We start from the raw sequence: 16826 nt of genomic DNA, 5'->3' as shown, positions 1-16826 counted from the left end.
AGAAAAGCAATGCCAAAGAATGCTCAAACTACCACACAATTGCACTCATCTCACACACTTGTAAAGTAATGCTCAAAATTCTCCAAGCCAGGTTTCAGCAATATGTGAACCATGAACTTCCAGATGTTCAAGCTGGTTTTAGAAAAGGCAGAGGAACCAGGGATCAAGTTGCCAACATCCAGTGGATCATCGAAAAAGCAAGAGAGTTCCAGAAAAACATCTATTTCTGCTTTATTGACTATGCCAAAGCCTTTGACTGTGTGGATCACAATAAACTGTGGGAAATTCTGAAAGAGATGGGAATACCAGACCACCTGACCTGCCTCTTGAGAAAGCTATATACAGGTCAGGAAGCAACAGTTAGAACTGGACATGGAACAATGGATGGGTTCCAAATAGGAAAAGGAGTACGTCAAGGCTGTAAATTGTCACCCTGCTTATTTAACTTATATGCAGAGTACATCATGAGAAACACTGGGCTGGAAGAAGCACAAGCTGGAATCAAGATTGCTGGGAGAAATATCAATAACCTCAGATATGCAGATGACACCACCCTTATGGCAGAAAGTGAAGAGAAACTAAAAAGCCTCTTGATAAAAGTGAAAGAGGAGAGTGAAAAAGTTGGCTTAAAGCTCAACATTCGGAAAACGAAGATCATGGCATCTGGTCCCATCACTTCATGGGAAATAGATGGGGAAACAGTGGAAACAGTGTCAGACTTTATTTTTTGGGGCTCCAAAATCACTGCAGATGGTGACAGCAGCCATGAAATTAAAAGACGCTTACTCCTTGGAAGGAAAGTTATGACCAACCTAGATAGCATATTCAATAGCAGAGACATTACTTTGCCAACAAAGGTCCGTCTAATCAAGGCTATGGTTTTTCCAGTGGTCATGTATGGATGTTGAAGAAAGCTGAGTGCCGAAGAATTGATGCTTTTGAACTGTGGTGTTGGAGAAGACTCTTGAGAGTCCCTTGAACTGCAAGGAGATCCAACCAGTCTATTCTAAAGGTAATCAGTCCAGGGTGTTCATTGGAAGGACTGATGCTAAAGCTGAAACTCCAGTACTTTGGCCACCTCATGCAAAGATTGACTCATTGGAAAAGACTCTGATGCTGGGAGGGATTGGGGGCAGGAGGAGAAGGGGACAACAGAGGATGAGATGGCTGAAGGCATCACCGACTTGATGGACATGAGTTGGAGTGAACTCCGGGAGTTGGTGATGGACAGGGAGGCCTGGCGTGCTGCGATTCATGGGGTTGCAAAGAGTCGGACACGACTGAGCAACTGAACTGAACTGAACTTGTTTAACAATACTCACGAAAGCCCCATAAGGAAGGTTTGGTAATTATTTCCCCTTAACAGATGAAGGAACTGAGACGCAGAGAGAGTAAGAAACATAGCCAGCATCACAAAGCTAACACATAGCAGACCTGGGACTCAAAGTCAGGCTGCTTGGTTCTGGAACACACAGTCTAATCACGATGCCACGTGGATCTCCCCATGCCGCCTGCTTCTCTCCCCCACTCCGTGGCCTCCTTCCTGCTCCCCAGACATGGCAGGCATGTTCCCACCCCCAGGCCTTTGTACCTACTGCTTTGTCTGTCAGGAATATTCTTTTTTGCAGGCTCACTCCTCATTTCCTTTGAGTCTTTTTATTTTTTATTTTTCTCTTTTTTTCCTTTAGGTCTTGATTCAAACGTTCTCTTCTTTTCAACACTTTTCTCAAATATCTGCCCTGGGCTCCTCCCATTTCCTATCTTCACTCCCTGTTTTAGCTTTCTCATCAGGATGTATCACTTTCTAACATACTATATTTTATTTCTTTCTGTGGCTTATCATCTGTCTCTCCTACTACAACACAAGCTCCCAGAGAGCAGAGGTCTCTTTCTGTCCACTGCCATGTCGCTGGCACCTGAAGCAGTGCCTGGAAAGTGCTGCTGCTGCTACTGATGCTAAGTCGCTTCAGTCGTGTCCGACTCTGTGTGACCCCATAGACGGCAGCCCACCAGGCTCCCCCGTCCCTGGGATTCTCCAGGTAAGAACACTGGAGTGGGTTGCCATTTCCTTCTCCAATGCATGAAAGTGAAAAGTGAAAGTGAAGTCGCTCAGTCGTGTTCGACTCCTAGTGACCCCATGGACTGCAGCCCACCAGGCTCCTTCATCCATGGGATTTTCCAGGCAAGAGTACTGGAGTGGGGTGCCATTGCCTTCTCCGTGGAAAGTGCTAGATGCACAAAAATATTTGTTGCATGAATGAATGTTCAATGCTGCTCCAAAATGGTGAGCTCTGTACCAGTGTCAAGGAATGTTAGCTGACCTAGATTCTGGGTTCCCGCCAGCTGATCAAGGCCTGAGCTTGGCATGGGTGTCAGTGCGATGCCTGGGCTACACTCAACAGGACATGTGTCAGAAAGGAGCTGGGAGTACACACAGCCTGCCCTCAGGGACTGGGGGGCCCTGGGTACCAGTCTGGGAAGCAGGAGACAAGGAGTGAGAAATGACACATACAGGTGTTGGGGCCAGGGGGCGGCACACTTGGCGTCAAGCACAGAGCACGCGCCCTGTCGCCCTGCCCTCCCTCTGCTCTCCCTCTTTACCTGCAGCCCAGGCATTCCAGGAGGGCCTGGTGGTCCAGGAACACCTGGAGGACCCTGAGGGAGAGAAGAAATCATCAGACCCAGAAGAAAGTTCTGCCCCATCGCGGGGGCAGCGGTGTGAGGATGGGCAAGCCTCGGGGTGCTGGCGGATGAGAGGAGGCGCAGAGGAGACAAGCGACACACCTGCGGGCCCGGCTGCCAGGAGCTGCCCATCCAAAGTCCCGGAGCACCCTGGGTGGGAGTAGGGGTCGCAAAAGAAGGGGAGAGGTTATAGGCAACGTCCACACCAAGCGCAGGGCTGCGTGGGGAGGCAGCTGGCCAGGGCACGGGGGCCCGTGCATCATGGGCACAGGGCAGAAAGCCAGGCCTCTCCCCCAGGTTCGGGGGGAAGGCTCTTGGCACCACTTACCGGCATGCCAGAGAAGATGAGGTCCCCTCGGGAGGGGCAGGAACACTCCCCTGGCTCGCCCTGCAAAGAGAAGAGCCTTTGTCAGTGGCAGAGGGACAAGGATGGAGCACCCTCTGGAAACTGACAGCTGGGAGGCGGGGTGGGCTCTAGAGATGGAGAGGGCAGGGTTTAAATCCAGGATCTGCCTCTTCTGACTATGCCCTTGAGTAATCTGTTCAACTTCTCTGAACCTCAGTCTCCTCATCTGTACGATGGGGGTAATAATGCCCACTGCATAGACTGTCATGAGGATGGACTGGATGAATGTATACAGAGTTCCTGCCACATGCCAAGCACTCAGAAAACAACAGCCCTTCCTGTTACTGCCTTTTCAGCTTCATCACCATCTGCGACTGCACAGGTTCTCAGCTCATTCCCCTTGGCCCAGCCTGCCTTCCATGCCCTTCTCTCCTGGTCCTTCACATCCCTGTCCTCTCACTGGTTCTTCTGAACCCAGTTCCTTCCCCTGTCCTGTGACTCAGCACTCATCTGAAAATGCAGCTGCCTGCTGTAGGGAGACCTGGAGCTCTCTGGGTCTCCTAGGAACCTGGTTGAGCCCTGGGCTGGCAACCAGGTGAGATGGGAAGTGTTTGGGGCTCCCTGCAACCTGGAACCAGGGAGCTGGTGGGTGGCAAGAAGACCAGGATGACTCCTCAGCACCCATCCTCCAGTCCAGGGTCACAGCCAAGTGCAGAGGATCCCCCGGGTGGCAGGGTGCTAGGGGCTGCTAATTTCCCCGGAAGTACTGGTCACAGGTTTCTGGGACTTACCTTCTCTCCCTGTGATCCCTTCTCACCCTGCAGGGAAGAAACACAGGTGGGTGAGGAGATAGGGGTACAGAATCAAGGCCAGCGGTGGCTTCCTGCTGCCCTGAGACACAGCACTCACCGGCATCCCTCTGGCTCCTGGAAGTCCAGTCTGTCCTTGCTGCCCATCAGGGCCCTGCAGGGAGAGAGCCCAGGGTCAGCGGGCAGGTCTGGACAGCAGCCAGCCAGCTGGCCTGCTTGGAGGGGAGGGTGACGGGACAAACAGAAGCAGCGCCGGGCTCCCTGGAACCCACATCTCAGTGCCCATGTCCAGAGGAGGAGACTGAGGCCCACGAGACAAAGAGAAGAGGAAGAAGGAAGACTGGCATTTCTCGAGCGCTTTCTGGGTGTCAGACACTGGGCCAAGTGCCTGTCAGAGGGCAGTGGATGGAATCCCCCTGCTCCCAGTCCTGCAGGATGGTATTGTTCCACTTCCAGGGGAGGAAGTGAAAGTCGCTCAGTCGTGTCCGACTCTTTGCGACCCCATGGACTGTGCAGTCCATGGAATTCTCCAGGCCAGAATACTGGAGTGGGTCAGATCAGATCAGATCAGATCAGTCGCTCAGTCGTGTCCGACTCTTTGCGACCCCATGAATCACAGCCAGGCCTCCCTGTCCATCACCAACTCCCGGAGTTCACTGAGACTCACGTCCATCAAGTCAGTGATGCCATCCAGCCATCTCATCCTCTGTCGTCCCCTTCTCCTCCTGCCCCCAATCCCTCCCAACCCATAGGTTAAACCCAGGTCTCCCACATTGCAGGTGAATTCTTTACCAGCTGAGCCACAAGGGAAGCCCACAGGGGAGGAAACTAAGGCTTAACGAGATTTTCTAATAGGCCCAACAGGACGGCTGCACCCGGTCTGTGCTCTATCGCAAGATCCCTGCTCTATCCTCTCTCTCTTCGGTGCTTGAGACACAGTCTCTTCATCATAAAAGGTCTCTCAGTTGACTTAAGGAAGAGATAGGAATTTTGGCTCTTATTAAAGGGAATTAAAGGCTCCGAGAGACTGTCATGTGCTGACGGTCACGAAGCTAGGGACTGTGGAGGCTCGCGGATGGGATTCAGCTTGAGGAAAGCTGGTCTGGAGAGACCAGCCAGGGCACATGCTGACAGCTGGTCTCCTGCCGGACAGGCCACCTTCCCACATGGGACTCGGAGCTCCCTGAGGACCAGGGCCTCCTTCCCCTTCACATCTGCCTTTACTGGGGGCGGGGGGCGTGCTCCTTGGCTCAGGTGGGGACCATGACGACCCAGACTGACCATGGGGACTTGGGCAAGGCCGTAGCCCCCTCCTGAGGAATCCATCAGTGATTCCCAAACTGGGTCTGGACTTTCTCTAGGGATTGATAAAGATAGAAAAGATATGGTTCACTGAGCTATTTTCAACGTTACCAAAAGCCTAAGAAAAATTATACATTTGCCCACAACCTGGCACAGCACCGGCTGGCTGCAAGGTAGCCTTTCTTTGATTCAGGCTAGAATTATATCGTCTTGAAAAATTCTAGTGGGTTCATGTGGAGCTGAAGCTAGCTATTATATAGGTCTTTGATGAATAAAAATGAGGAAATGTGCTTATTATTCCCTAATCTGTGCAATTTGTTCAACAGACACATCTTTCAGAATATGGGAATCATTGGTGGGACAGTAATCCAGGGAGGTCCTTGAGGATAATGAGACTGAAAGTGTTGCTGGTGTAGATAGAGCTGTGCTGGCCAGCATGGTAGCCAACAGCCACATGTGGCTACTTAAATTGAAAATAATTAAAATTAAATTAAATGTAAAATTTCGTTCTTCAGTCATGCTAGCTATATTTTGAGTGCTCAAGAGCCACATGGGGCTGGTGGCTACATCTCAGGCGGGGCAGAGAGTTCTATTGGGCAGCACTGTTTTAGATCATCCCGAATGATTCCAAGTTTTGAAGTGGGGTGGGGGGGCTGAACATATGGGCTTTGAGTCAGACAGAACTGGGTTCAAGTCCTGGCTCTGTCTCCCCACTCTCAGGCCTTCATTTTCCTCATCTGTGAAATGGGAATAATCATAGCTGCTCCCTTACAGGGCTGTTGTGAAGATTAAGTTAATCTCTGTTTTAGCATGGGCCTCAGCGTGGTCACTGCTCAAAAACTGGTGGTGGTCAATACTGCCATTCTTCAGGGACTCCCCCCAAACAGTGTGGTCTTCCGACTCCCACGCTGGGCTGAGCTGAGGCCTCTCAGCTCCCATCCCCCACAGGCAAGGTCAGCCCCGTGCCCTCTTCCTGGCAGCAATGCCCTTAGTCCCAGCAACATCCCAGTGTGGAGTACAGAAGGGGCCCTTACCGGAGGCCCAGAGACACTGGCACCAGGAGGTCCCACAGGCCCAGCGGCTCCTTTCACTCCTGGAGATCCCTGTGGAAGAGAGGGTACCAAGGTTGCAGGGCCTGAGTTTGAAGCTCGCGACAATCCAGCAGGTGAGACCAGGCCTTGGGCAGCCGTCTGATGAGTATCCCTCGGTTCCCATGTCCCCTGTGCCCACGGCCAGGACATTCTGAAGCATTACTAGTCTAGAGCCCAAGGATGCAAAGGCTCACCTTGGCACCCTTCTCTCCAGCAGGGCCAGGTGGTCCCCGAGGGCCCGGAAGCCCCTGCAGATGGAAGCACACTTGGTTATCTCTATCCTCGGGTGGCCCCTTCCCCTGCCAGGCTCCTCCAAGGCCCGAGGCAGACATACCTGAATGCCAGGCAAACCCTGGGCTCCAGGCTCCCCCTGCAAGTCAGAAAAAGGCAGCCTGGGTCACAGCTGCCCAAGCCAACCTGCGCCACTGGCAGACTGGTCTGGGGTAGGGTATCTGCCAGCCCAAACTCAAGAGGGCTCCACAAGGAGACTCAGAGGGTCAGAGAGGGTCAGGGGGTCCAAACCAAAGTCCCAGACAGAAGCAACAGAAGGCCAGGGCTGTGCCCTGGAGCCTCTGGGGGCAGGGAGGGGGCTTAGGTTTGGTGGGGCAGATGGGAGTAAGCACTTGGCTAAGTAGGTGTTCATTGGAAGGACTGATGCTGAAGCTGAAACTTCAATAATTTGGCCACCTGACGCAAAGAACTGACTCATTTGAAAAGACCTTGATGCTGGCAAAGATTGAAGGCAGGAGAAGGGGACAACAGAGGATAAGATGGTTGGATGGCATCACCGACTCAATGGGACATGAGTCTGAGTAGGCTCTGGGAGTTGGTGATGGATAGGGAAGCCTGGCATGCTGCAGTCCATGGGGTCACAGAGTTGGACATGACTGAAAGTAAGTGTTGGGAGGCAAGCAGGCAAAAGGAAGGCTGGAGGCTCACCTGTGGCCCCTGGACTCCCACTCCTGGAGGGCCAGGCTCTCCCTAAATAGGCAGAAGGACAAGCTTGAGCTTGAGATTCCCTCTTCATCCTTCACCCCTGCCCTAGCCCCTCCTCCTGAACCTCCCCCCTCCCCCTCCCCCTGCTCAGCGGCGGGATCTCCCTTCCTCCCTCCAGGCCCACTTGCCCCCAGTATCTCCCCACCCCCACAGAGCTGCAGCCCAGGCCCCCCACACTCACACATACCTGTATGCCCTTCAGTCCTGGGGGTCCTTGAACTCCTGGTAGACCAGGCTGGCCCTAAAAGACACAGGTGAGTAAAGACACAGGTGAGCCAGGGCTCCCATAGGGGCAAGGGGGCAGGGGAAGAGAAAGAAGGCCCAGGGAGGGAAGGACGAGAAGGCAGGTAGCCAGAACTCACCGGTTTACCAGGCCGGCCCACGCCTTCTGGCCCAGGATCTCCTTTCCGGCCCGGCTTCCCAGGCAGCCCCGCTCTGTCTGTCAGCGCCCCCTGCAGGCCGGGGCAGGCGGTGCAGCCATCACCCTGGTCAGAGATGGGCACAGCCAGGAACCCGTGAGCCAGGCCCAGCCGCCAAGAGAGGAGGCATTGGAAACTGGGGTCCTTGTGCCCTTCAGAGAGCTCCGCCCCTCCACCGACCCCTCCTCAGCCCGGGATATCAATACTGGCCCCTGAGACTCCTGGGTCTCCTCCCCTGCCTTGGAGTAGAGCCGAGGCGCCTCCACCCGGTGACGCTAGCATCTCATGAGGGTCACGGCCTGACCCCAAAGTCCTTCCCCTCATTAGCTCTCGGCCTGATCTCTTCGTGCTTGTGGGGCAACCTGCCCCCTTCCTGACTGACCTTTTCTCCTTTTGGCCCCACAGGGCCCCGAACCCCTGGCTCTCCCGACAGTCCTGGCCGCCCTGTGGTGCCTGGTGTTCCAGGGTCTCCAGGATTCCCAGCATCACCCTGTAAGGAGTAAGATTCAAGGAGGGCAGGGATGACCCAGCTCGGGGCATGGTGGCCTCTTGGGACCTACGGGCACTCAAAGCTCTTCACTGGGGTTGGGGGCTGGGCGGGGAATGGAGAGTGGGCACAGCACAATTCAGGAATAGGAGGTGGAGACGGCATCTGAGAGAAGGTGGTGCCCACCTGTGCCCACCGAGTTTCCTCTCACCTTTTGCCCCTTCAGTCCACGCTCTCCGGCCTTGCCCTGAGGAGAAAGCATTTCCAGTGTCCGTTCCCTCACACTAGACACCCTTAAGCGTCCGGCAGTGCGTTAGAGCCAAGGAAAAGACAACACACAAACAAACCAAAACCTCTGCTCTCCTTCTAGTCAGTTTGTGTAGATTAAGAAAAGAGCCCTGAGTCAGACTTCCTGCCTGGGTGACCCTGGCAAGCTACTTAACCTCTCTGTGCCTCAGTTTCTTTATCTATCAAATGGAGATGATAAAAAGAGCACAGCCTTCTATCCCACAGAGTCCTTGTGAGATTAGACAAGTCGATATATATGAAGCTGTGAACGGCCCATGATATGCACTCTGGTAGCATTCACTGCTATGAGTAAAGCAGCAACAATAATAATCGCCCCAGTGGCAATTTTCATTCTTTTTTTTGTAATTATCATTCTTGAATGCCTGTTGTGTGCCACCAATGCTTCACACACGTCGTTCCTAGACTTTACAGCAACACTATTTGTAGGAAACAGAGACACAGAGAAGGGAGGTAACTGGCTCAAGTCAAAGGGCTCGTAAAAGGCAGAGGTGGGCTTTGAACCCAGGTCTTTCTGGTCCCAGGTTGGTGGTCTTTCTGCACACTCAGCCATGCTATGTCCCAGGACGAAGGGCAGAGGTCCATCAGGCCAGCTCCCTCTGGGGACAGACGCACTGGCCCCTCCACACTCCCACCTACCCCGCCACTGCACCAGGAGCCTAGAGACCCAGGCAGCCCTGCCTGTATCCCACCTCCACAGGCCCCAGAACTCACCTGTTTTCCTGGCAGACCGAAACCTGGAGGCCCGGGCTCCCCCTTCTCTCCTCGGGGCCCTGGCAAGGCCACCACGTGGCTGTCTTCATCCTGATGCTCGGTCAGGGCTCTGCATGGCTCACAAGGCTCCCCCTGCCAAGCAAGGACACAGGGTTGGGGGACCTCATCCCAGGCTTGGAATCTGGGGCTGGGAATGCAGCCGGGCCTGACCTAGCACCTGGACTGGGCAGGGGGGGTCTCTCAGGAGACATTGTAGAAAACCACGTGAAAAAAGGAGGTGGGGGGGACTTCCCTCGTGGTCCAGTGGTTAAGATTTCACTTTCCAATGCAGGGATTTGAAGGTTTGATCCCTGGCTAGGGAGCTAAGAACCCATATGCCTCACAGCCAGAAAACCAAAACATCAAACAATATTGCAATAAATTCAATAAGGAATTTAAAAATGGATCATATTTAAAAAAAAAAAGGAGGTGGGGCCAAGCCTCAGGAGTTCTGAACATCATGGTAAGGGATCCGATGTTACCCTCAGGCAGTGGGCAGCCTGGGAGGGTTTGAAGTCAAGCAGGAGGAGTGTGTTTGGGATGCTGGCCCTGGCTGCATGGGGAAGGTCTTCAGACTCACCTTCTCCCCTTTGATGCCTGTGGGTCCCGCAGGCCCTGGCGGCCCCTGTGTGATAAGAAGCCACGTGTGATGCCCGGCATCTGCCTGGGCCACTCCCACCTCGTCCTGCTCCCTCGAGCTGTTGGCATCCAAAGCTCACTTACCGGACTGCCGGCTGGCCCTACCTCCCCGAAATTACCCTGAGAGCAAAGCAGAGAACACAGGGTCAAAGTGGGGAGGCACACAAGTGTTAGGTCGTTCCAAAACCCCAAGCCACAAGAGTAGCCCCTGGGGACCCCTAACCACCCCCACTCCCATTTCCTGGCTAGGAAACTGAGACCCAGAAAGCGAAGGGATTTCCGCCAAGGTCCCCAGGGGAGACTGTGGCCAGCCTGTTTCTGTCCTCAGGCACAGGCCGCAGAATCCCAGACCCGCCCTCAGCCCTGGCCCAGCACACAAAGATCAGGAATTCGTTTATCCAACAGTCACTCGCTGGATGCCTGGACGTGCTGTGCACTAGGCAAGGTGCTGGTCAGTAGCAGTGAACAGCACAGACAAACACATCTGTGGCGCTTACACCCTTGTGGGGGACACCTAGAATTTTTAAATAATTGTAACTGGATGGCCAGGAGTGCTATGAAGGGAGTAAGCAGGGTGGTGAGACAAAGTAGGCAGGGTAGGCCGTTTTAGACAGGATGGTCAGAGAACTGTTTATTATTATATGCTGACAATTATTGTCAGAAAGAGGAGACTAAGGCCCGGTCAATGAAAGAGCAGGGGGAGCAAGAGAGGAAAAACGCTCCAGACAGTGGGAGCCACAAGGACAAAATCTAAGAGGTGGGAACATTCTTGACATATTCCAGAAAGGAAGGAGGGCGGTACAGCTAAAGCACAGGAAATGCAGAGAGAAGAACCAGATGAAGCTGCAAAGGCGGGCAGGGCTGGGCATCCGGGGTCTTGCTAGGCACCGCCGGCCTTTGAGACAGTGTACAGTCCCAGAAGGATTTTCAGCAGGGAAACAGTGTAACTTGAGAGCGTGTGTTTGTTTTAACAAAACCACAGTAGCTACTGGGTGAAAACGCTGAAGAGCTGCAGCGGCTGCAGGCAGGCGAGCTAGAGGGCTGCCACCTCCATCCAAGTCAGAGGCTGTGGGACCAAGACGATGTGCAGCCGTGGAGCTGAGCCAAGCCGGGGGAAAAGGAGGATTGGGAGAGACCTGTCAGAAGGAGATGAGGTGGAGACGGGTTTGGGGTTTGAGGAGGCTTGAAGAACTGGGTATATGCCATTTATGGAGATCAGAAGGGCTGGAAGAAGAAACAGGTGAGGGGGAGAGTGTAAAGCTCCGTTTGAGAAATCTGACAAATGATCTGCCTGGTAGAGCGGAGTCTGAATGTATATTCCAGGGTTTCTCACACTTGAACCCTCGTACACCCAGCGAACCCCTCACAGGAATAGCTGCTGTATCAGTTCAGTGGTGTCATTTGTCTCCAACACAACCACAAATACATACATTTACAGGGCACTGAAATTGAGCAACCCAGCCGAGTAGCAAGACTGTAGGCGCTGGAGCCAGTTTCTCTGTGCTCAAATCCCAGGTCTGCACCCAAACACCCATGTGACTTCGGGCAATTTACTTGGTCTTTTTGGACCTCTGTTTCCTCATCCACAAAATGGGAAGAATGGAGTACCTACCCCATGAGGTTTTGGGAGGAGGAAACAAGTCAATACATCTATAAGCCTTTGGAATGCTACTTGGCACAAAGTAAGTAGTAAAGGAGGGCTGTTATTATTATTTTATGAAGGTACTCAATTTTTTGGATCATCAATAAATTAAAAATACAATACTAAAGGAACTTTCTTGGAGAACATGTGGGCTCTCAGAAATAAATTCTTTGACTCCAGTCTGCAAAACATTGATGAATTTATTTCTCTGTGGATTTAGTTTGGTCTCTTGTCTGTTGTCCCTATGCCCCACCCAGGGGCCCCCTCCCCTGCCTCCTTGTCAAGAAGATCCCAGTTTTCCTGACATCTAACCAGATCTCACCTTCTCTCCTTTCAGCCCTGTTGGCCCTGGGGCCCCAGCTTTCCCCTGAAAAAACAATCAAGTCACAGTCACTGCGTGCCCCCCACTCCCATCCCTCCAAGAGTCCATGAGTCCCAGTGTCCACCCAGAAAGAGAAAGGCCAGCTCAGAACTACAAATCCCACAACCCCTCAGTGTTTGGACAACTCCAGCTGTTACACAGATTGGCACTCAGAGGTTCTAAGAGGGAGTCCTGGGGAGACGCAGGGGTGAAGGGAGACACTGGGCTACAGGCCTGGGGCCCCTACCTCAGGGCGTCCCTCCTGGCCTCTGCCTTGCTTGAGACACTAGGCCTAAGGAGCCAGGGAGGCTACCAGTGTGGCAAAGATGGGCTGCCTTGGCCTGGCTGGGGGAAGCAGTGACTTACTGGAAGACCTGGCAAACCGAGGCCAGGAGGGCCCACGTCTCCTTTGGCCCCTGCAGAAGGCTGGAGATGCTGGGCCGCTACGGCAAAGCTGCAAGACGAGCAGGACTCCCCCTGGGGAAGGAAGAGAAGGGATCAGAAAGGCTCACAGTGATCAGAGGGGGGCAGCCAGGGGACGGGGTCCCTCACCTTCTCTCCTTTGAGGCCTTGGATGCCAGGGTCTCCCTGCAAGGAGAAGAGATTTATGGGCTGAGAGACTGGGTATGTTGGGGCACCCCAAATTTCCCAGCCATCTATGAGGACAGCAATGTCACATACCACAAACCCTTCAAACAGCCAGGAGTCCCAAGGGGTTCAAGGTCAGCATCCCAGAGTTGGGCTCATCAACCCACGTGACAGACAGACAGGAAAGAAGGCCAGGCTAACCTACCCCACTGGAAACTGCCTATACATACCCGATCACCTTTTTGTCCAACAGCTCCCAGACCCTCCTGAAAAAAAGCATCCGTGAGGGAGTGGAGCACACAGTCCAAGCCAGGACCCTAACCACCCCTGCCCACTCCTTTCTTCCACCTTCAACCAGCATCCAATCCCAGGAGGAGGGCACAGCCTCACTCACTATAACGGTTGGCTCCACCCCAGCATGCCCAAAAGGCATCTTAAGCCTTGGCTTAAAGAACCCTCTTTGGTTGCTATGGAGACCTGGGGCAGCCTTCTAGCCCAGCCCTAAACTCTATGGTTCAGTCCCCACCCCCATGGAACTAAGATCCTAGACTCTCTGCTCACGAGGTCTCTATGGCCATGAGAAGTTTCCAGCCCTTCTGCCCAACTCCTCTCCATGATTATGCCCCCAGGCTTTTTGATGGAGTCCCGCAGGCCACCCTAGGCACTCACCCTGGCTGGTGCAGGATCACCTGGTTCTCCCTTGGGTCCTGGCTTTCCAGGGAGCCCCACAAAGTTCTGGAACCCTTCAGGCAGTGTTGGGCACACTTCACAGGGGTCACCCTAGCAGAAGGGAAAGACCATGAGTGGACAGGGTGGGGCTGAAACCCTGGGGAAGACAAGGGGTGAGCCAGGGCAAAGTGGGCAGCAGGAACACTAGGGGGGTAGAGGGTGCTTTCTGTTCACCTGACTCATTCACTCAGAGTACAATCCCTGGACATCAAAAACTACCTCCTCACAACAAGCCATAAGAAATCATTGTGTCCCATTTAGGGTTGTGGAAACTTGGGCAAAAAAGAGAAGCTAACTGACTTGTCATATTCATGTATGTGGCGGAGGTGGGATTTGAACCTGGCTATGTAACTCCAAAGCCAGGCCCTTTATTTAGTAGTCAAAGGCACGCCATTGGATCAAAGGAGGAGTGGGGGTCCCCCAAGGAAGGTCTCAGGTTCAGCACCCTTGATGCTCACCGTCCCTTCAGAGATAGGCTTGCCCTCCCACCCCACCCCGGCGCAACCAGGCCTGGGACTCACCTTCTCTCCCTTCAGCCCGGGCACCCCTGGTTTGCCCTGTTGGAGAAGCAGCAGGCGTTAGCCGTGGCAGAGAGGGCCGGAGGACAGAACCCCCCTCCCTCTGGAGGCCTTGGTAGAGGAGGTCTGGGCATGGTGGGCAGCCGTGCTCCCACTGGGCCACTCACAGGTTTCCCGCCAGGACCTTCCTTTCCAGGCACCCCGGAGCTGCCCTGCGGTCAGAAGAAGGGTTAAGGGGAAGGGTGCTGGCCGTGGCCTCAGCCCATCCACCCCTTCACCCTCCAGTCCCCTCTGGATGGCAGGACAATCTTGCCAAATCTCTTGTCTCCTCTTGGTCAGTTTTGTCAACACTCCCTTCCTGTTGCCTGTCCTTCTCCGTGTCTAACCCGAGTCCTTCTGCTTGCACAGGAAGGGGGATCACGAGGCCTCTGTGTGTCCCTGCCCCAGGGCATCAGGTTGGGTGGTGACCTGGGTGAGCCCAGAGGAACCACAGGAGACAGACATTTCCAGGCCTCCTGCTCTTCAAGGCACAAGGCCCTCACGTGAGTTTGGGCCCTCCAGTTGGACCACTGTGGTCATTAACCAGATACTTAGGCCTGTGAACCCAGGCCAAGGCCTTCACGTCAGCAAGCACTGGCATGGGGACACCGCCCACTGAGGGGCCCAGCCCCCTAGCCCCTTCCCCAACCTGCCCACTGCCTCCCTCCTGCTGCCCCTGGCCCCATTTTCCTCTCTCCTTTCACCAAGTAGGGGGTTCCTGCAGGGGGTTCCCACATGGGCCCCCACTCTTGTCCATGCTTACCTTGTCTCCCTTGGGGCCTGGAGGGCCACCTGGGTCCCCCTGAGGGCAGAAACAGGGTGGGTCAGCCAGGGGCCTTCCATTACAGTGAGGTCCACTCTGGCCCTTTCCCCCAGCCTGGCCCCCTGGGACCCAGCCCCACCTCCCCTCCGGCTGGGAGGAAGAAGGGTCTCTGAGGGGAAAACGAGCAGGAGGAGCAAGGGGTACTCACCGGGGTCCCCGGAAGTCCTATGCCAGGGGGCCCAGGGAGGCCTGGGGGCCCGGGCTCTCCTGCCAGCCCCTCAGGCCCAACAAAGCCAGGGTCTCCCTAGTACAGACATAAGGTGGATGTGAGAGAACCACCACCTCTGAGCTCCCCGACCTGCTCCTCCCCATCAGACAGCCACAGCTCACCTTCTGCCCTTTGGGCCCTATGACACAGATTTCTCCTGGCCGGCCCTGTGGGCGGGGGGAGGCTGTGAGAATGGCTGAGGCCTGGCACCTCCCAGGACAGCAGCCCCACTGGGACGTAGAAATGCCCACCCTCGCTGCCCTGTCCCAAAGCCAGACTCCACCCAGTGCCCCAAGGACATCAGATGTCAACTCAGGGCTTAGAGGTCAGGGGCTCCTGGACTGGGAGTCATGTTGCGCTAAGTCGCTTCAGGTGTGTCTGACTCTGCGACCCCATGGACTGCAGCCCACCAGGCTCCTCTGTCCATGAGATTCTCCAGGTAAGAATACTGCAGTGGGTTGCCACGCCCTGCTCCAGGGAATCTTTCCCAGCCAGGGATCAAACCTGCATCTCTTACATCTCTTGCATTGACAGGCAGGTTCTTTACCCTTAGCACCACCTGGGAAGCTGGGAGTCAGTCAGGCCCTTTTCTGCCCCCTCCTGGGGCGCAGCCCTCCCCTCCCTGGGTCTCCATTCTGTCTGAACAAGGGCAGTGGGTTGGATTCCCAAGGTTACAGTTCGCCACTTCAAGACCACGTGCTGAGGGACGTGGGTTTTGTGGGGGGAAGGGTCCCAGCACCGTACATCTCGGCCTGGCTTTCCTGGCGAGCCCTTCAGGCCTCCATCTCCCTTCTCGCCTTTCTGGCCCTGAAAGAGGAAGAGGCAGAGTGACGGGGGCTGAGAGAAGGGGCTGGAAGAACCAGGACAGCTTCATCTGCTCCCTAGAGCCAGTCTCAGCCTCCCCAGAGATTAACTGGCTTCACAGGAGGGTAGACAACCGAAAGAACTGCCCAACCAGCCAGGCCACTCACTCAGGGTGTCTGTGGCTTTTCCCTCCTGGTTTTGGTGGACAAGGCAGGATGACTGGGAGGGTTGGGGGGGGTGCCACCCACTCTGGGCCCAATGACGTCATCCTCTAGGATGACTTTGGACCCCTCCCTCTTCCTGTCTGTAGGGTTCGCAGACCTCCCTGGTACCCATCCCCTCAGAATCCAGGCCCATTACCTTCTGGCCTGTGGAGCCGGGGAGTCCTGAGGGTCCCTGAGATGAGAAGGGGACACACAAGAGAGGTGAGGAAAGGATGGGGAGACTGGCCACGACCCTGCTGCCCTGCCCTGGCCCTGGTCGCATACTCACCAAGGCTCCCGACTCCCCCTTCTCTCCCTTCAGGCCTTCTGCACACTGAGCAGGGAGATAAGGTGTTGAGAGGGGCCCAGGGTCACCCCCAGGGCTCAGAGGGCACAGCCCCCTTCCCCAGGAGTCACCCACATATTGGCCCTAAAGCAGGCCTCTCCTCAAGGTCTTACCTGAAGCGGGGCATCCGGGGAGATTCTAACACAGTCATTGCCCTAGAAGTAGGGAGCAAGGAATCAGCCTCCTAGGGGAGCCACCCTAGACCTATTTTGAGAAGGAAGGGCCCAGGAATCCCATCGTCCCAGGTGCCCCTAGAAAATAGAGGTTTCTACACACTAACCCCTAGAAAGACCCTGGCCCTCCTCCTCTATTTAGACCAGGCTGCAGAGTTCCAGATAAGATGATGGGATGATGATGGCTCACATTCCAGACCAACCCCAGGGCACACTGGGAAGATCCTGCTGCGGTCATGGATGGAGCACTTACCCGGGCTCCCTTCTCTCCCTTGGGTCCTGATGGACCAGGCAGGCCCCGCTCACCTTTCCCTCCCTGTGGATGAGACCAAGACAAGGGCTGGGACCAGAGAAGCACATGAGAGCCTTGAAGAAGCTCTCCTCAGTCTGATCTTTTCCATGCATCCACCACACACGGGTGTGTAAATGAGCACAGCCCTACCCCAACCCCCACCACCACGCACACAGCATATGGATCCCATACGCATTCATCCGCCTGTCCCTCCCACCCCAAAAGGCTATATTTGGTAAATCTATAGTCTCACGCAGAAAGCATCTCTTC

The 16826-nt window shown here is 54.8% G+C and overlaps 1 protein-coding gene across 4 annotated transcripts in view; it reads right to left on the bottom strand.

The window, feature by feature from the left end:
* COL16A1 (collagen type XVI alpha 1 chain) overlaps positions 1-16826 on the bottom strand; it is a 55959-nt gene that overhangs the window by 28219 nt on the left and 10914 nt on the right. For 3 of the 4 annotated variants that reach the window (XM_055573847.1, XM_055573850.1, XM_055573848.1), the window contains 31 exons: positions 16518-16580; positions 16205-16246; positions 16035-16079; positions 15903-15938; positions 15483-15545; positions 14861-14905; positions 14679-14774; positions 14471-14509; positions 13836-13880; positions 13672-13707; positions 13091-13201; positions 12652-12687; positions 12386-12421; positions 12200-12310; positions 11795-11839; positions 9915-9950; positions 9772-9816; positions 9153-9284; positions 8344-8379; positions 8028-8135; positions 7589-7711; positions 7414-7467; positions 7170-7211; positions 6565-6600; positions 6425-6478; positions 6174-6242; positions 3938-3991; positions 3820-3846; positions 3011-3070; positions 2785-2832; positions 2602-2655 (listed from right to left, as the gene is read on the bottom strand). In XM_055573847.1, the coding sequence (XP_055429822.1) occupies positions 2602-2655; positions 2785-2832; positions 3011-3070; positions 3820-3846; positions 3938-3991; positions 6174-6242; positions 6425-6478; positions 6565-6600; positions 7170-7211; positions 7414-7467; positions 7589-7711; positions 8028-8135; positions 8344-8379; positions 9153-9284; positions 9772-9816; positions 9915-9950; positions 11795-11839; positions 12200-12310; positions 12386-12421; positions 12652-12687; positions 13091-13201; positions 13672-13707; positions 13836-13880; positions 14471-14509; positions 14679-14774; positions 14861-14905; positions 15483-15545; positions 15903-15938; positions 16035-16079; positions 16205-16246; positions 16518-16580 (1827 nt within the window). The remainder of the gene's footprint in view (positions 1-2601; positions 2656-2784; positions 2833-3010; positions 3071-3819; positions 3847-3937; positions 3992-6173; positions 6243-6424; positions 6479-6564; positions 6601-7169; positions 7212-7413; positions 7468-7588; positions 7712-8027; positions 8136-8343; positions 8380-9152; positions 9285-9771; positions 9817-9914; positions 9951-11794; positions 11840-12199; positions 12311-12385; positions 12422-12651; positions 12688-13090; positions 13202-13671; positions 13708-13835; positions 13881-14470; positions 14510-14678; positions 14775-14860; positions 14906-15482; positions 15546-15902; positions 15939-16034; positions 16080-16204; positions 16247-16517; positions 16581-16826) is intronic. The other variant, XM_055573849.1, reaches the window with a different exon arrangement.

This window comes from Bubalus kerabau, chromosome 3 (assembly GCF_029407905.1).
Source record: "Bubalus kerabau isolate K-KA32 ecotype Philippines breed swamp buffalo chromosome 3, PCC_UOA_SB_1v2, whole genome shotgun sequence".
NCBI classification, from domain to species: domain Eukaryota; kingdom Metazoa; phylum Chordata; class Mammalia; order Artiodactyla; family Bovidae; genus Bubalus; species Bubalus kerabau.
Note: the sequence above shows the minus strand (reverse complement) of the source record. Positions and strands in the feature narration are given on the sequence as shown.